General features: G+C 33.0%; 1 protein-coding gene across 3 annotated transcripts in view; it reads right to left on the reverse strand.

Annotated features, from left to right (window-relative positions):
- Window positions 1-387: 387 nt before the first annotated feature.
- The window catches only part of SPR (Sex peptide receptor), a 42,303-nt gene continuing 21,821 nt past the window's right edge, over window positions 388-20,869 (reverse strand). For 2 of the 3 annotated variants that reach the window (XM_013323252.1, XM_013323254.1), the window contains exons 2-6: window positions 17,575-17,909; window positions 16,966-17,203; window positions 14,245-14,345; window positions 5,443-5,581; window positions 2,595-3,260 (exon numbers count right to left, since the gene is read on the reverse strand). In XM_013323252.1, coding sequence (XP_013178706.1) covers window positions 2,715-3,260; window positions 5,443-5,581; window positions 14,245-14,345; window positions 16,966-17,203; window positions 17,575-17,828 — 1,278 coding nt within the window. In that variant the 5' untranslated portion in view covers window positions 17,829-17,909 and the 3' untranslated portion in view covers window positions 2,595-2,714. Of the gene's footprint in view, window positions 1,007-2,594; window positions 3,261-5,442; window positions 5,582-14,244; window positions 14,346-16,965; window positions 17,204-17,574; window positions 17,910-20,869 lie in introns of those variants that run through there. The other variant, XM_013323255.1, reaches the window with a different exon arrangement.

Consider the following 20,869-nt stretch of genomic DNA (forward strand, 5'->3'; position numbering starts at 1 on the left):
TTTACACTTTTATAAAAACATATTTCTATCCCTTTCATTCACTGACAAAATAGTACATCATCATCTCCCTGTCCTTATCCCTCATGTAAGGTAGGTGCACCAAGTATCGTCCTCCATACCGATCTATATGATAAATCATACCTAATATGTTTTTATACATTTTTATGGAAACTTACAGATCTAGTCTACCTTAAGACTAGCGGTTGATAGTAATATTCTATTTCAAAATATTTATGCTTATCTGTGATATTTTTAATTCAATAATAACAATTAAAAAAAACATAACTTTTAAATAATTTTTCTTCATTTTATATAAAAACAATTAAATTTTTTTTTATGTTGTAATGAAAATGTTAATATCAAGGAAATGTACAACAAAAGGCCTGCAGCTGCTTTATTTTTCATTACTTTTGTTATCTAGATTAGTTACCTACTTATACATCTATGTGCAAACATTTATCTAAAGTACAGTTTCATTGGTACAAGTTCTTGGACCGTTAACTAGAGAATATCTACTTGAAGCACCATTTCTACTCGAAACAACACTCCTAATAAATAACTCCTTGAAAGTTTCACGGAACTGCCTCGACATACCACAATATATAGCAAAATTTATCGGATAAGATGCCATTATAAAGAAATTCGTTATTAATATAAGAATATTAGCGATACGATAATCTAGAAATTCAACAATCGTACTTGATATTATATGTAAAATTGTTACAACAGCTAATGGTATTTCCACTACTAAGAAAACTGTTACAACTACAATTAACATAAGAGTAGTGCAGTTTGAATCTCGCAATTTTTTACATTCATTCTTAGGGTTCTCTTTGAATAGTCTACGTCGATTCATTTGCGCTTGTCTCATAGCTTTGAATAGTAGTACATTTAACACTACCAATGATGTACAAGGGACTAAATGAACGAATATAACTCTGAATCCAAAGTATGTACTGAAGTAAGCGTCCAATGAGACTTTGTTCACCCATGGAGAGAATTCAACCTGTGAACAAAAATAATATTTTTAGTACTCATTTTACAAGCAGTTGTAGATCAAGTAATGCTGTCCCTTTCTGACTCTTTGAATAATTGAGATAATACGATTAAATACAAGTATTACAACTCGACGCGAAACGCCACTTCCCTGACACTTATCTTTCAGTGGCCAGTATCTGTTTATTTCACCCTAATCATCTAAATATTGCCTTCTTGACGTCAATATGGCGTATGTAACATATGTTCGTTATTTTTAAGTTCTAAAGAAACTACAATTTTTTTTACATCGAGGTACAAAATAGTATTTTTAAGGTTCATTTATTTTGTTTTTTTATACAATTTAATTCGCTAGGGTACAAGCGCCATTTTGTGGCTGGCGATTTAAAAACATATCCTTCTTAAAATCTGAGGTCGTAGTATTAATTTCGATTTAATTTTATCATTTAGTTATTGTTAGTCGGTGCAATTAAAATGCGACGTACAATATCTTAGCAGTTGGGTTTAAAACTGATGCTGACGATTTAGAATAGTCTTTGGATAATAAGGTAAGGTAAAATGAAGGTACTCATTTAATTTACAGTTATTTATTAGAGAAATAATATATCTAAGTATCTAATTCGCCATGGTTTATATAACAATTCTAGGCTAATCAAGAATATAAATAATGTAAGATAGAAGCGCTTTAATCGATCTTTATATTCCTGGTTCGATTTTATCTTATTTTAACTTTTTAATACAATAAATATCTATGCAAAAGATGTCATAAGAAAGCTTATAAATATTCTAGAATCTCTCATATTATAGAAAACAAAAATTACTTTTTTTTTTCTATATAATATATTTAAGTGTACAAAATTTACATTTGTCACAAATATGTACAAGTATGTTTAAAAAAAAATTACAGAAATAATTTATATTAAAAAACAATGACTGTAATAAAAAATCGGTACTTTTTTTTAAATGAGGGCTCATCATTTAAAGGCTAAGTGATCAGTCAATCATAGATAATAGAAACAACTAATTTTTTTTTTAATTTTTTTATCCAAAATTAATGATTTCGTGACCACAAAGCCGAAAAAGTACCGACTGATTAATTAATGATTAAAATACTTCGTTTTTTTTTACAATTAAAAATTCTAGTACATAAAAAGCTTTATATATTGTTATGCATATATTATATACAGTTGTTATAACAAGCAGGTTCCAGTATCGCGGTTAGATTTATCAGAACGTAGCAACTTACATTAAAGACAAGATGGCTAATTTAGTACCACTTTTGCCCACCAGGGCAAACTTTGTCGCACTATAGTCGTTCGTAATATTTCTTTAATATTACCGTGGTTTTCTGATATCAAAATCTCTGTATAAAACATATCTTCATCCCAGACATTTGAAAAAAACGGAGATAACAAAGTGTTTTAAATGAAGATTTTGGTCTCAGAAACTTACTTTAAATCCACTAATTCGTGTTATTCTTTATTTGTATACATAATCATAATTATTAAAGTAGAAATGATCAAAAAGTAATAGAATATTATTAAAACATCTAAAGAAACAAATTAAATATATATGTTTAAAAAAAATGATATGTCCACTACAATACACATTAACTCTAAAATATTATAATCGTGTGTTTCCATTATTATGTAACAAAAACATATCAGATAATAGATATGTTAGTGTCACCAGTGTAAACCCACGCTAAGAAATGTCAATTAAAGTACAGTCTCGTTAGTACAAGTTCGAGGTCCGTTAACCAAAGAATATCTACTTGAACCACCATTTCTACTAGTTACCGCACCTCTAATAAAAAGCTCTTTAAAAGTTTCACGAAATTGTCTTGACATACCACAATAAATAGCAAAATTAATAGGATAAGAGACGATGATAAAGAAATTAGTTATTAAAATTAATATATTAGCAATATGATAGTCCAAGAAATCAACAATTGTACTCGATATAATATGCAATATAGTAACAACAGCTACTGGAATTTCTACCAAGAGAAAAACAGTAACAACAACGATTAACATCAACGTTGTACAGTTTGAGTCACGCAATCTTTTACATTCAGATTTTCTATTCTCTTTAAATAATTTCTGTCTATTTATCTGTGCGGCTTTCATTGCTCTAAATAATAAAACATTCAGCACAACTAGTGATGTACAAGGTATTAAATGTACGAATAATACACGGAATCCGAAATACGTTATAAAATAACCGTCCAACGATAACGCGTGTACCCACGGCGCCATCTCTATCTGAAAAGTGAAAACAATTTTTTTAGTATAATATTAATAAAGCACACAATGAGTTTAGTACACACAGTTTTGCTTGCAAACACATGATTTTGTGTAAAAGCATACAATTTTTTATATCATAAGGTGGCAAACGAGCGAGCGGCCACCTGAAGTCGCTGATATAGCGATGTGACTGATGCCCATAGATATACGCAATTGCATATGCGTTGCCTACCTTTAATCGATGGAGGAGAGAATGCACGGAAAGAAAATATTTTACCTTATTGCTTATAATATAAGTATAAATATATGGTTTAATTTATAGCAATGATAAATATTAAAGCCATCATTATCTTTGTATAAAATAGCACGAAAATGTAAAGTAACAGTGGTAGAGCCCGCTTTAATATCTTCCCACGAATTGGCCCGGCTCGCCCGGTGTAATACCACGAAAACACAGAAGACAGGAAGCAATTCCGCGTTTCGTCTGATGAGTGTGCGTCCCGGAGGCCTAATTTAGTTCTCTTTCCATTCCCACCCTTTTTCTTATAAGGAAAAGATGGGAAGTGGAAGTGGACTTTCCGGATGAGAGGATGCTTGGGAAGGGAAAATATTTTCTTTCTGTCCATCCTCTCTTCCGTCGATTAAAGGTAGGCAACGCATATGCAATTGCGTATATCTATGGGCAACAGTCACTTCAGCGCTATTTCAGCGCTTTCAGGTGGTCGCTCGCTCGTTTACCAACTTATGATATAAAAAAAAGCAATGATAAATATTAAGGCCATCATTATCTTTGTATACAAGCACAAAAATGTACGAGAAAGTTTATTTATGTAACAACATCGATAAATGTATAAGATTTGTACAGCGCCCCTGTCGGGCATAAAGTACATCAAATTTCATACGAATTTTGACATGTTTTGTCGATTATATAAATATTCGTGATAGACCCTCAGGAAAATGTGTCAGGGTTGTACAAATTTTATAAACATGGATGTGTTTTTTTAACTGGTAGGAAAACATTGTACAACCTTAAATCATATTCTATTACGGATTTTCTTAATAAAACAACTTAACATGGACACATTAATTACAACCAATTTTAATATATAGTAATTTTATATAAGCAATTTAATATACTAGTTATTGTCTGTGAATCTGAATTGACGGATAAAAACATATAATAGCACACCCCTTATTCCTGTCTGGGTTCTACTCGTACATTTAACTAAATTTCATTTGCTGCCGTTCTGGAGTGCCGTTCGACAAACATTCAAACTTTCGCATTTATAATATTAGTAAGATATAATAAATATTTATGTATATATTTTAGTGCATAACAGTAAAGCGAAAGCTATATGTTCTTATATGTTATATATAATTTAAGCGAAAACATTTAGGTGGCACATATAATTTGTTAATTCACTTTGAAAATTATAATAATTTGACTTACGTTTATATGTTTTTGTTCAATTAAAACACTGTCAATATCGTCACTAATGATTTTAGATTTTTTTCACATATTTTAATTCGAAAATCTCGGTGTTTTTTAAATGCAATATATGTAATTTAATTTATATAATTATTGATATAGGAAAACCTACTATAATTATACGGTAAGAATGACGACTATCTTGAGGGTAATATTTATTGCGGATATGTATGTCTGATTGTTACGTCGTGTATCCTAAACGGATTTTGATAAGTTTGATTCGTATCCATCGTAGTGGCTTTTTGTAACACGATAATACCAACGCACTCGCCTAGCGAGTTAGCCCCTTCGAACACATTGCAACGTAAATTTTCGAAAGTAATATATCTTTGCGTCGCGAGTACACACATTGTGGAATCATCGACGTGAGTCGTCTATTCTGTCAGTACAGGCATGGCAATTGTATAGATTAGCTCTACCTTTAAAAGCCGCATTGACTTTTCTCATGACCACGTTGACATACAGGGTGCGAGTGACTGTTTTGGGCAACCCATTCTGTGTAAGAACCAATAAGTAATTTTATTGTGTAAGCTGAACGATTAAAATCGCCTGGTTTCGAAAATTTACGTTGCCTTGTATAGGGCCTTACACCTTTACATCAAAAAGTTAAAGTATATTTATTAGTAATTTTGGTACATATCATGTACCAACTTTTCAAACGTCACTTGACAAAAATAAACTTTTTTATATGAACAAATAGTGGTATCATACCCTGCAGACTTCCTCGAAGTGGCCACGCCATACTGTGATGTGCGGGACGTATTGACGGTCTAGGAAGCGAGGAAGTTGATGTAAGAAGGCCGCTATACCGATGTAGATCAGACACTTCATCACCCGTGGCATTGTGCACCTGAGGAAGAAATATTTATTAGTACAAGGGTAAAGAAATCATTCAATCTGTACATATATGAGTAGAAATTTAAATATGTAAAGTTAATTCGCACTGGACCAAGGTGGTCGAGTAAGGTCTCGTTAACCCTAATTTAGGGTAGGCTCGAGGTTCACAAAGAACACGGAATTCCATTTAACTGTCATTAATTATCAGAGATGTGCAGAAAAGGCATTTCTCTATCATAGCCTAACTCACTATAATTCAACTTAATTAAATGTATAAGAAAACCGATAAAGGAAGGAAGGAATAAATCGGTAGATAATTTGTTTGAAAGTCGTTATTCTGAAATTGTTTCGTTTGACACTTTCGTATAGAAAATACAATAGAAACTTTTCTCATATCCCTCGTAAGAATAGATCGTTACGTGAAAGTAAAAATGTCAACCCACACTTGAAAGACACGTGTTATATTTCAGAGTGGACCTCTTTTATGTTTTGAAAGTACATCTTATGTACAAAGAATCTTATGAAAGCGTCAATAGCCTAATGGTTAAGGATACGGATTTCTGATCACGAGGTCGGGGGTTTGAATCCCGCCATTCGACTATTGTCGTAAACCATATCCTAGCACAAGCCTAGAGCTTATTTGGAAGGGTAAAAGAAATATTAGTAAATTTCCAAAAAAAATCTGCTAATATTTTATAAAAAAAAAAAAAATTATCGTATCACAATGTTAGTTACCATATTCTTCCTAAACGGCTTGACAGATTTTTATGAAATTTTATATGCACCTTTAGTAGCTTTGAGAAGCTACTAATTATTTGATGACACAAACATCGATTGAGTACGATTGGAATCGATTCTTTCTTAAGAGTGAGCTGTCAATGTCAGTCTGGCGGAACGTCAAACGGACGGCCATCTTGTGAGGTATTCTATTGGAGAGCTACACAGAAGTTGCATGTTACGGACGGATCGCCATTATAATTTAAATCTCATTTAATCGTTACTAAGATTGTAGCTAATTGTTAGTTAGTAGATAGTTGTAGATTACTGAGTTAGTAAAGTTGTGTGATACGAGTGTATTTCTGGAATTATCTATCTGGATACCCACGTAATATTTCACTGATGACGGTATAGATATGCCGACATATTCATTAATCTCGCGCGGACGGAGTTGCGAGCGACAACGAGTTGCGTATATATTCCATTCAAAATCCCCTAAATTATAAATAGACATAATTCTATTAGTACATAGAAATATATTCTTTAATTAATCAAGTTAAAAGACAGAATACGTCTCTCTATGTTTAATGAATGATTAATTTCTTCAAGGAATTTCTTTGTGAGAAGAAATAAATCGTTTTTAGCAACTTCGGTTGTCTAGCATCTAAATTCAACTATTTATTATTAATCCAAGATTATCTCTTTTTTTATATCTGCGAATGTTATTCGAGATTGGATATTTATTAGAAATATTAGCATTACAAAGAATTTCCGATTTCGTATCAAATTTATATTTATGAATCGTCTGATATTGCCGTGATTGTATCATTTTATTATGGAATTATTTTGACCAATATTTATCACAGTAATCAAAGAAGATTTTCATCAAGCTTATCACAGTATGTATTCCTCCATACATCTCTCTCAGCCGTCATATCTGAATCCACCACCTTAAGTATAACCCATCCATGCTTCAGTCTTCCCTAACCTTTGTTGTCTTCCTAGGTTGAAGTCTCCTAGGAAATATATATTTGGTGGTCATTCTCGAAAACTATAAAAATTTAGCAATTGTAATATATGTGATTATAATTGTACTTTCTTTAGTTTAGTTTTAATTCAGGTTAATAATTAAAAATAAATTATAAGTTTTGATTTGAATCGTTAGGTTTTTTTCAGAAAAGAATTGCGAACAATTGTACAGTCATCGTCGTTCGCGATGTTCAACTTTAAGTGCGACATACTTTGAATGCCTTGTACACCTTGTGACGGTATTTGTTGTAAGAATTTGGTATGTTACACAATTTTTTATTCTCATTTGATCAACATCGGTAGCAGCCTAATTGATTTATTTATAAGAAGGGGGTAGTTTAAGTTCGTTACGAGAGGTAGGGCAATTTTTCTGTAACACGAACACTGCAAACGAAGGCGACTGTACAAGGTAAACATCATCAAAAGCTTCTTAAATTCCAAACATTTTCGAGGGCAGTTAATTAATTTCATGTTAAGAGGATATTGGTACGGATTCTGTTTGTCGAGAATCCGTCTTTTAACAAGTCTACAGTCTCGTTTTATGGTTTTTAAACGAGTAAACCGGCGTAGGCTTTTGATCTTTCAACGCTTACCGGTTTTATGGTTGATTTAATGTTATCCAAGAGGAAAAGTTTGAGGTTTTTTTATGTTTATTTCAAGAAATCTAAAGCGATATTTCATTTGGGGATATGCTAACGTGTTGTACAGTGGCGTATGTTGGCGGTGTTCGATTACTAAAGCAATCATTTTAACATCTTGTACGACTTTTAAACCAAACTATACTGTTGTGTTACCTACGTATGAGTAAAAAGTCGTAAAATTGTACTATTCCTACGTAAAATACGTCACGGATATGTTTTTTCTGACCGAAGTTTTATAGCGTATCATAAAATGTTACTGCTTTCTAAGCGAATGCTTTTAGTTTGTGCTGAATTACATCTGAGCTTTTGTAATCATTAGTCGATTCCAAGAATCATTGTATCATTGCAGGTTCGTTTGCGGGACTGTGGTGTGTTGCTTTACTTTATGTTTCCATTAAAGAAACATCTACGAGAAAACATTTCATCATCATTCTCAGTTATCTTACTATTACTGAATGGATGGATGTTTGTCAGAAGGTAACTCCAGAACGGCTAAGTGGATCTTGCTGAAATTTGGCACAGATGTAGAACACAGTCTGGAAGAACACATAGGCTACTAATTATGATTTTTTAATCCCGCGCGGACGGAGTAGCGGGCGACAGCTAGTGTTGATATCAAGTATGGAAATGTTATTTTTTTACAATGAACTAGAAGTTACGCGCGTATATTTTTGTGCTGAAAATCCAGTAATAAATTTATAGGCCATGTCAATCAGGGATAGTGTAGTTTTTCAACAGCGAAAGAATTTTTCGGTGTTGAAACAAACAATTAAATTATTCCTCTTTATGATACTAGTATAAATATAATATTAGAGGAAGTTTGAAAGTAGCACCAGTGATCGAGAAATTGAGGAGTAAAAGATTAGCGTGGTTTGGACATGTTATGAGGAGGGATGATGATGATATAAGCAAAAAAGTAATGAGATTGAATGTGGATGGCTACAAGGGTAGAGGAAGACAAAAAAAAGTATGGAATGACTGTGTGAAAGATGATATGTGTAGTAAGGGGGTAGACTCAGATATGACGGCTGATAGAGATGTATGGAGGAGTAGTACATGCTGTGCCGACCCTCGATAGGGATAAGGGCAGGTTGATGATGATACTAGTATAAATAAAGCCCTTAACCACGTGATTTCCAAACATAGACTAACGATATACTAACAATATTATGTATATATGTGGACCGCAAACTTTATCACGTCTGTTAACGATCACTAAATAAACATGTTAACTCGGAAAGCGAACGAGTGCTCGTTGTCATATTATACAAAATAATCTCCCGCTACTCTGTCCGCGTGGGATGTAGAAAAAAATAATTAGTAGCCTATGTGTTCCAGGCTATGTTCAACATCTATGTCAAATTTCAGCGAGATTCATGCAGCTATTCTGTAGATACCTTTATACAAACATTCATCCATCCATTCGCATTTATAATGTTAGTAAGATAGTTATTTTCCGTATAATAGCTGTCGCCCGCGACTCCGTCCGCATGGATATATAAAAAAACTTAATTAGTGTAGCCCACCCATCTATCCACATCACATCCGTCTAAACATTCGCATTTATAATATTAATAAGTTAAATACCAAGCAGCTCTTCAAGGCATAAATTCGAAAAAAAAAACAATAAATAGTATCCTATGTCTGTCTCCTGGCTCTAAGCTACCTCCTCACCAATTTTCAGGCATATCGGTAAAGCCGTTCTTGAGTTATAAATAGTGTAACTAACACAACCTTATTTTATATATTATATATAATAAGGTCGTTCAAACGTATATAGATATATATATATATATATATACGTTGGTTGGAATATATATATATATATATATTCCAACCAAGACTTGATATATCAGAAACTGGGTTACTGGTTGCCTTTTCAATCAATCACAGCTCTGTGAAGAAGATTCCGATACACGCATTAATTTATAGAAAAGAGCGCGAGAAAAAAATAATTAAAATGAGTTCAATATTGATGAGTTCTTTGATTGATTTTAATTGAAGTTGTGATTTTTGTTTGCCAAACATTTGACAAATGTGTTTGCGAATTGAAATACGTTGGGAAATATCTATTTCCATTATTCGGACTTAATGCAATGAAGTTTAATACAATGTTATGTTATTTAATATAATAATAACTGTATTGCTTGCGACTTTGTCCGCGCGGAATTATAAAATAGTAGGTACCCTGTACGTTATTCTAGACAGTAATCTATTCATGTGCCAAATGTTATCCAGATCCATTTAGCGGTTTTGGAGTCACCTGCTAACAAACATCCAGTCCATCCAAACTTTCAGATCTTAATTCTTACCTAATATCTTACTAGTATTATAAATGTGAATGTTTTGATGTATGGATTGGATGTTATGTGAGAAGGCATCTCCAGAATGGCTGCATGATTCTCACCAAAAAGCATAGATGTAGAACATAGTCTAAAGAACACATACTAAAGTTAAATTATTCAAAGCGACGCGAGCGACGGGCCGCGTCCGCGAAATAATACCAGTGCTACTCATCCTGATGAAGGGCCCCCGATGGGCTCGAAACTAGTCGGTGCCGCCACCAAACGAATATACGTGAGTGTTTAGCCGTGTTTATATATCAGTTTACATACTAAAGTTTTTTTTTAAATTCTAGCTAGTTAAACGATAAGGAGCTTTGGTATTAAGTTTCGTACAAATTGAACAAAATGTATTATTTCCATTTCATACGCCTACAAAACAGTATGTATAAGGATTCCTTTGGTGGTATAAATAAACAAAATTAATTCACATAAACAAGCCCAGTCGGATATATTAACATAAACATTTTTATGATGTTATTACAAGTCAGGATCTGCGAAATAAAACCAACTGGCTAACAAACATTTGAAGCAAAACTGTTTGAATAAATATTTAAAAAGAAATTTTAACTACTTCACGGAAATTCTTTACTCATCGAATTTATTTCATGGAAAAAATAATTTAACACGTTAAACATTTTTGATGATAATTTAATGTAAATGTTATGAAAGAAACTATTTATAATATAAATAAATATTATTAACGTCGGCACATTATCGTACAACATCGTATATAGCACCGTTGCATATTTATTTTATTATTTACAAACTGTTTTGTCGTCGATTCCGTCCGTGCGGAATTAAAAAAATACTAAATGAATGAACCTATGCAATCTTCCAGACTATGTTCTGCGTCTGTGTTAAATTTCATCGAGTTCCGTTGAGCTTTTCTGGAGATACCTTCAAACAAACATCCATTCATCCAAATATTCGCATTTATATTAGTAAGATTAGTAAGATACATACATACATACTTCAAGAGCGTCGGTGGCTCAGGAGTGAAGCAATTGACTTGCAATCTGCAGGTCCTGGGTTCGAATCCCGCCATGTACCAATGTGTCTTTCGATTTCCGATTTGCATATGTATATTTATCCGACATTCTTACGGGAAGGAAAACATTGTGATGCAACCTGCACATATCTGAGAAGAAATTCAAAGATATGTGTGAAGTCAACCAACCCGCACTTGGCCAGCGTGATTGACTATGGCCTAGTCACCCCTAACTTAAGGTAGGCTCCGAGCCCTTCGGTGGGGAAGTATAGTGAGCTGATGATATTATTAATTTCGGCCTGGTTAGAAACAAAGTGCATTTGCTTCGAAGCCATCCATAACGAACTTCAAAAATGTATAGAACTGACATTAACTTTTTATAAATCACGTGATTGTCGCGCGACAGTTCCATGCATTTTTGAAATTCGTTATGGATTCGCTTCGAAGCGAATGCATTTTATTTAGTCCTGCAGATATCTTAGTTTGTTTATAGGTGTATCCGCGTGTTTCGGTAGTGGAAACGCCCTTTACCAATACGTGTTGCTATGTAACATGCTTAAAAATGTATCTTAAACATCTTTCTGTTAAGGTCAACGACCCTATTTAATGTGACATTATTAACCGTATGGATAATTTTGGCACTCTACTCTATAGTCTATATCTCTATGGTATATCTCTATAATTTATGGCCACGTTGTAATCTCGATGCAATTTTAGTATCGTGCGTCATAACCACTTACCAGACGATATCAGTTGGATATCACTAATGTTTGGTCCTAACTCTTATCAGTGTTCAAACAAAGATCCAAATTTTTCGATTATGTTGTAGAGTTAATTAATTTTGGCATTCGCTACTGAATTTAATATCCTTGATAAATACAATAGCAATAGTTTTTTTGAAACAATAAAACTTATCTCTATGACATTCTGGAGTTGACATGACACAATATCTGTTAAGCCATTAAGTCTACAGGAGGTCCCAATAGTACATATATCTTACTAATATTATAAAATCGAATGTTTGTTAGAATGTATGTCCAGAACGGCTGCAAGGATCTCACTAAAATTTGGCATATATGTAGAAGATAGTCTGGGAGAACACATAGGACGGAGACGCGGGCGACAGCTAGTATTAATTAACTAGCTATGGAATAGCAATCGCCCGCGACTCCGTCCGCGCGGAATTTCAAAACTTAATTCGCTTTAAATCGCCTTTGTGCTCTTCTAGACTACGTTCTGTGTGTAAGTCAAATTTAATCAAGATCCATACAGCTGTTCTGAAGATACCTTCTAACAAACATCCATCCATACATCCAAACATTGACATTTATTATAATAATAACTACTTTACAATATCGGTTGCTACGGCAATGCACGTTGCAAGAAAAATTAAGTGAGTGAAAAAAATCATTATTGTACGACATGCTTTAAAAAATATTTTACATTAACGGAAAAAACAAAGACCCCCAAAATAAACATTCCAGACCTCCTGTCAATCTGTCACTTTCAGTTTCCGGAATCATGAAATATGTGAAAAATTTTCCTTGTTTAGTTTTTTTTTTGAGCGAATTTGTTTCGCTTGAATTAAGCCAGTAAGCAATTTAATTATCACTTCGTAATATTAGAAAATAAACGAAAAAGTATATTGTAATAACTTAAAAGTAAATGTTTATCTTCTAAATTATAATATATTTTTAGACTTCTAAAAGAAGACTACCAATTTTGTTTTTAAACGACAAAATCGGTAAGACATTTTTTTTGTTTGGTTGTTTTAGATGTATTAAGTTGGGACATTATTTGCATGTACATTTTTATATTATAAGGTGCCAAACGAGCGAGCGGCCACCTGAGATCGCTGAAATAGCGAAGTGACCGTTGCCCATTGACATACGCAATTACATATGCGCTGCCTAACTTTAGTCGACGGAGAAGAGCATGCACGGAAAGAAAATATCTTCCCTTTCCATGCATCCTCTAATCCGGAAAGTCCACTTCCACTTCCCATCAGTTCCTTATAACAATAAGGGTGTGAAGGGAAAGAAGACTAAATTAGGCCTCCGAGAGGCACACTCATCAGACGAAACGCGGAATTGCTTCCACTTGACGCCTGTCTTCTGTGTGGTCGTGGTATTTCACCGGGCGAGCCGGGCCAATTCGTGCGAAGATTTTAAAGCGGGCTCTACCACTGTAAATATAATAGTCCAAGAGCATGCGCAACAAAATTATGATCCATATTTCAAGTAGCTGTGTAAAATACACGTTACATTAATAGGATTAATCGAAGTATGTTTACATTCACAATATACAGTGCTCGTTAATGCCAGGCCCTGTGTAAACATTCTAAAGCGCACGATCTTATAATTCACTTAATACGTCACTCCAGTATATTGACATTTTGTATCTTCTCAATAGATTTTAGGATGTTTACTTTAAAAGGTCGTGAACTCACAAAATATGTAAAGTAGAAAAATGAAATATAATGTTATAGAAGAGAAGAAAACAGACATAAGTTTGACTATATCTATACAGATTGTATAATTTGAATTTGTCTGTTTAATTATGTTTTTATGAGAAAAAATTGTATATAATATTTTTGTTACATACTGTATATGGATACACAAAGTATAATGTACTAAAATATTATATCTTTATATATATAATTCTTCTGTGAGTGTGTATGTCACTGAACTTCTCTCAAACGACTGGACCGATTTTGATGAAATTTTTTGAGTGTGTTCAATGGGATCTGGGAATGGTTTAGATTCACAATTTTCATCAAATATTAACTTCATATTAATTTATTCAAATTAAAGACGTGTAGATAGGACAACGTCTGTCGGGTCCGCTAGTATAATATATTGTTAAACTGCTGCTATATTGCTTTATAATAAAATAAACGATTTGCGTTCTCTATATATTTGTATTTGTGAACACGCTATATATGTAATATACTCACCAAGTCCTTGCGACGGGTGCGTGGCAGACGTAGATGTATCTCTGCACGGCCAATGCGAGCGTCAGCCAGATGCTGGCAGTGTGGAACATCGCCGGTATCACCTACACAAAATGTAATGAAACCTTAAACTAGATAAATTCAACTTTAGCCATCTTGTCACTAATAGAGGTAGTGCCTTGAAGGAATAAACTAACAAATTTTACGCTTTTACTAAATCATGTATAAGTTTAACGAACATAGGATCTTAGACCATAAAGCAATAAATTCCTTTTTAATTTCAACCGTGTTCCATTTTCAAAAAATGAAATCGACATTTAATTTCTTCAAAGTTCGCATTTTCGAGAATTGTAAAATCGATTCGATAGTAAGTGAACAAGTCTACTCGAATGCCATTTATTTCCTCCGCGTTTCGCAGACAACGTGTTTCCACGAAGGAAATTGTGCAGTTTGAAAACGCTTCGCTGACGTGAGCGGGAACCGAGCACGTAAAGGAGGCCAGTGTTTGTGCTAACAAACTCCCTTTGACACGGAATATTCGAAATTCAAATCGATTAGACTGAACATTGGCCACTGCACATGTAATATTATTTTTTGTTTCGTCTGACAGTAGGTAAGGTTTATCTTTTCAGTTGTTATCTGTTTAGTACAGTCAGCTGCATAAATATGTATACATTTAGAAAACCTTAGAACTTCTATAAAACTTCGGTTTAAAAAATTAAGTAGAATAAATATTTAAGAATGCAAAACCGACGTGTTTACGTAGATGTATAAATGTAGAACAGGCAAGAGAAATGTGGGCAGGACTGCGCCAACCGGAGGTCTGTGGTTTCTGTCTACTCCTCTGTGTTACGGGCGTGAGTTATGTTGTTGTTGTATTGGTTGATAACATGAATTGTGTTGGAACCGAACGAACGAACACCTGTATGCGCATTTTTTTAAACAGAAAAGGTATATAAAATTAATATTATTGTATTTACAAAGCTTAAGAAATTTGTTAACATATTTATGCAGCTGACTGTACATTTAAAAGTTAACTATGAAAAATCAAATGTATTTATAAGTCACTATCTTTATTTAATTTTTAAAAACATAGAATTTAAAATTCCTAAACATTCTTTAATCAAATCTTATCTTTACGTACTGTAAAACTTTATCTTTAGGTATTCTTCAAAAGTAATTAAGGTAGATAAAAGTTGGAAAACTATTCGACGATAAGAAAAAGTTAAATTACTGTGAAGGGAACTAGAAAAACTTTTAGTTGTCACTCTAATGGTTTCTTTTAGTATATTTACTATAAAAACATACAGTTAATAAATTATTTAAAATAAATAATCACTATTAAATTACACTTAACGTCAACTAAGTACAGTTTTTACAATCCTTCTTCACGGGAAACCACTGCACTATTTTTCCCTAGTAGCTAACTTTATGGAAGAGTCAAAAATAACAATGGGCCCGAGTTCCCGGCGTCTCTTCAATGAGACAGGGGTGCGAAGAATCCCCGGGCGGAAAGTAGTTAGGTTAGGAACATGGAATGCACGTAGCTTACAGTCCTACTTAATTGTAAATCGTTAAAGTTAGAGTTTTTTGCAATTTTTAAAGTGTAGTAATTATTTTGAACGTTGAGTGTACGCCATAAACATTCAACTTTAGACTGTAATGTAAATCATCATTCTGTTCTAAATGTTTTAAATTGTATTTCGTGTAATAATTAATAGTCTTATGACATAAGAGGATAGAGGAGAATTGGGCATTTTATTCCGAATTCAAATACAGATTTTTTTTAATCATTATTTGATATGGACTATTTTTCCTGCCAGTCCTAGTAGAGTAATAAAAGATAATAAATCAGCCAGCTATATATCAAAAGGTTAACTCGAATATAGGAATTAAAAATAACTAGGGCAGTTACTCGGGCGTATACAGCTAGTCCAAACATGGCTCAATAAAACGTTATTGCGTTACCCAGTGTCCTGTGCTGAAGTACACCATCAAACACAGTGTAGAGATAAACTCGGTCATGTGGAATTATGTTAACTAAAACTACGATGATGTTATATTTAATGAATGTTCTTTATTCAAAAAAATCTTTTTTTCGATTTATTCTTTTTTTATTTAAAAAAAGTGTAGTTTAAACTTTTCTTTTCAATCATGCCAGTTTTAAATAAAGGTGCGAATACACATGCCTGTTAATTGGAACAGTAGCTGGCGTGTGACAAGCCTGTTTATAATGCAATGTCAATATTTGCAAATTATTCCCATGCCTCTTACATCCAAGAACCAGAAGAAAAAGAAGAGATAAAAACCATCGAAATTAGTTTTCGTAGACCCCCTCGTCCCCTCCATCAACTTAAGCCCGTAACAGTCACAAAATTAACTGTCGCGCTAACTACTTGCATGCCAGTTAACCTGTAACTGGCACGTACAAGTAGCTTGCCTAATTAAGTCTTCTTTCATTTCCCACCCTTTTCTTATAAAGGAGAGTATAAGAACAGGATGGAGATTTGTCTGAGCAGGGGAAGCATAATAAGAAGAAATATTCCCTTTCTGTGCGTCCCGTCCTCCGTCGATTGGCAGACAACGCATTTGCAGATGATGTCTATGCGCTGCTGCTTAGTAATTTGATCCCTTGTTAGTTTGCCATCTTATATAAAAAAGCAAACTACCGGAATGTGTATTCGTAGCTTAATGATACTAAATATGTTATACTATAAAACTAACCTCGTTCATATAATTCCATGCTTGACACGCCTGTATTGGACTTAGCGGCTTGTAGTGATTACCAAATGTATACATATAGAACAGCCATGGTGCTGGGAACAACATAGTAAACATATCACATAGTGCCATTGCCATAAGCACTACATTTGTAGGTGTTCTCATATGACGACGAGATAATACGACGACAATCAAAGTGTTAGCAACCGTTGTTGTGGCTAGGAGAAATGGTGCGATGTATCTGTAAAGAAAATATTTCTGTTAGCTCTTAATTAAAAGCTTTTAAAGAAGCAACGATAACTTTTCATAACTCCAATTTTGATATTATTATAAATATACAGGATGTCACAAAAGACAATGTCGATCCGGGATCGGTTGATAGCGCAATAATAGCTGTCGCCCGCGACTCTGTCTGTGCAGAATTAAAAAAAACTTAGTAGCCTAAGTGTTCTTCCAGACTATGTTCTACATCTGTGTCAAAATTCAACGAGATCCATGCAGCCGATTTGAAGATACCTTCTAACAAACATTCATCATCTAAACATTCGTATTAATAAGCATTGTATTTTGTATGTTTTTCGATAGTTTTAAATTAAATTAATGTCTACTTACCCATACATCGGTTCCGCGTAGTTGATTGGGAACTCACACGTGACGTTTAGGTACACATGGGAATGATTCGACGAGCAATAATCATCCGTTGTAAAATTGGAATATTCTAGAAAGCCAGTATCATTATCGTTTAAACTGTAATTCGAATGTGGAATCACTCCGTTTATATCATTTATTTTGTCTATGGTCTTTATGTTGGTTAGATTCTGTGATGCTGATGCTATGTAATCGATCCAATCTTTTTCGTCCGCCATTTTGTTTGTAATTAGCTATCTCTTGATTGACATGTTTCTTGGTTTAGAAGTTTCGGGTCCAGTTTACATTATTTCTTTTATCTGTGGAAGAAAAAGAAATTGTTTAGATTTCTGTTAGGTTTGAAAAAAGTTTATACAAGTACTAATACAATGGAACCTCACAGTTATAGAGTCGAACTGGATAAGTGAGAAACCTCTATAAGCGAGAGTCCGTTCTCGGTAGATAACCGCCATAAGCGAGATTTCCTTTTATTGAACAAACGAAATCTACAAACTCTTGGTCAGTACTCTTTTTTGCACATATTCCTGTTAAATTACAATAGTTTTTTTTAATTTTTTTAGTTTAGTAATTTGAGTTAGACAAAAACCTTTATAAAAGACTAGCTATCGCCCGCGATTCCGTCCGCGCGGAATTAGAAAATAAACTGATTAGTCGCAGTAATGTTATATAGCCTAAAGCTTTCCTCTATAAATGGACTATTCAACAAAAAAAGAATTTCTCAAATCGGAACAGTAATACCTGAGATATCGCGTTTAAACAAACAAACAAACTCTTCCGCATTATAATATTAGTATAGAAAAAAATATCGCGGTCTTTTAGACTCTCGCTTATACAAGTTTGACTGAAAAGTTTTTAGACATTATTCAAACACAATTATAATGCAATAAAATATCCTATTCTGTGGTCGATTTGCATTATTTTATACGTGTGTGTAATCGAAAATCTTTTGCACATAAAATACGGTTACCCGGACACAGGTTGCGCGGGCGATAGGGGCGTCACATGTCGTTGCGGCTTTGCTCTAAGCTGCTAGTGATGGATAGAGCTAGCTTTTACCTTATGCGGTATACAGATAAAGGTATTCGTTTTTAAATATAACGAATGATTAAAAAAAGATTAGGCAATAATGTAGTTTTTTTGCTTATCTACAAATAAGAAATCTTGCCACAATAAGGGTTTATTTCGCGCTGTAAAGCTTTTATTTTTTGACCCACATATATTTAATAAAAATTATTTACTTATTAAATATCAAATAAATTCCAGCTTGATACCTTTACGCATTTTTGAGAAAAAGGGTCTTGACAAACGGACGGACAACAAAGTGATCCTATAAGGATTCCGTTTTTCCTATGAGGTACGGAACCCTAAAAACACTATAACACTCAGGGGAAGCATACGAATCGAACATCTAATTAACTAACTAAACTAAACATAATAATGCCTTAAAAATGTAAGAAAATATTATATGTCACAATTGTCTTGCTGTGAGTTTCTGAGCCCAAAATCTTAGCTTAAAACTTAAAACTATTGTTATCTCTGTTTTCTCAAAGATAATAACAAGGATATCGATATGTTTTATACAAAGATTTAGATATTAGGAACCCACGGTAAGTAGCCCATAGACAAACGTGTGATTTTTTTGTGGAACGACATGTTAAGTTTTTTTTTGCAAAAAATAATAAATAGATTTCAAGAAAAATCGTCAAAATCGGTTCAGTTGTTTAGGCTTATAAATAACATACAAAACGACACATATTAGTCCGAATAACATAGCACTCCTGAGTCAATCAAGAAATTAAAAAAGAACATTTTAAATTAATGCCTCTGAGAATAGAGATATAAAGGATGTTTAAAAACGTAAATTAGGAGAATGTACGTTGTTTTTTTCCAAGGTTTATGTTCTTTACCAGGAAAATATTCTATAGAACTGATCCATTTACATCAAGATTGCTCGCTTAGCCGCTTTTCATAGTAAAGACTCGGGGAAATTTCCGCTTTGTGATTGAAGAGTTTCGTTTGTAGGATTTTGTTCGTTTTTTGTAAAAATTGATTTTAAGTTTTATGTGTATGATTAAAAATTATTAAAGCACATTTTGAATATATAATTATTCATTCTCTTTCTTACTATATCATAGTAATATTTTATTATAAATGTGAATGTTTGGATGGATGGATGTTTGTTTGAAGGTATCTCCAGAACGGTTCAATGGATTTCGATGAAATTTGGTTGGTATACATATAGAACATAATCTGGAAGAAGACAATAGACTACTATTTTTTTTATTCCGCACGGACGGAGTCGCAGGCGACAGCTAATATTATTATAAATAAAATTATTCTATGATCTACTTAAAATGATTTTATGTTTTAAATAAAAAGCTAAGTTTCTCCAAAAGGAATTTTAATTAAGAATCTTTACATGAATAAAATTATATTATTAGCACTTTTTTCTACGTAACGTTAAATTTGGCAAAGCTAAAATATATTTTAGCTTTCATGTTTATTTTTAAAAGCAATTTAAAATTAATAACAAAGAGAAAGTTCAAAGCAATTGACAACAAAAAAAATAGTCGAAATATTCCGTTATCCAATTCGCTTTGAGAATTTTTTCAAATGGAAAAAAAAATACGATCGTAAAAAAGGAATCGCTTAAAACGCTTTATTAATGTCACTGGAAAGATTGTAACCGTAAGCCTTCACTGCTATAACGTTCGTATTAAAGTATAAGTTCCTCTCTTTCATACTCTCTAATAAAAACGAGATAGTAATCAATTTCCTTACAGGTATTTCGACGAGTGGAAACTTACCTTAAAATGGGAAACACTTGAAAAAATATCATTGCTTTTGTTTTCAATTTGTATTCTTCAAAGGTTTACGGCAAATAAATATTAAATTACAGGAACTAATCAAAGGGAATTTAAATTATTGTTTCAAACGAATATAAATTGGTTTAATGTACTGTAATAAAGAAAAAGGGAAGTTAATGAAATTCGAAATAAAATAATTCAAACTTTTCTTTCAAACTGTAAGGGCCTCCGACAGACTCGAAATTAGGCGTTGCCTGACACCGGACAGACATACGTGAATGTTTGAGCCGGTTTATGTTATTTTTTCCAAGTAAAATTATTAATATTTTTCTCGCAAACAGAGATTTGTATTATTGTAAAATGTTTAACTTCGCATACCATTTTTTAGTTGAAATGTTACATTTTTGATTTATTAAATTGTCTTCGAATCGAATTACAACTCACGATCACAA

The sequence above is a fragment of the Papilio xuthus genome, unplaced genomic scaffold (genome assembly GCF_000836235.2).
Source record: "Papilio xuthus unplaced genomic scaffold, Pxut_1.1 DF825783.1, whole genome shotgun sequence".
Lineage (NCBI taxonomy): Eukaryota > Metazoa > Arthropoda > Insecta > Lepidoptera > Papilionidae > Papilio > Papilio xuthus.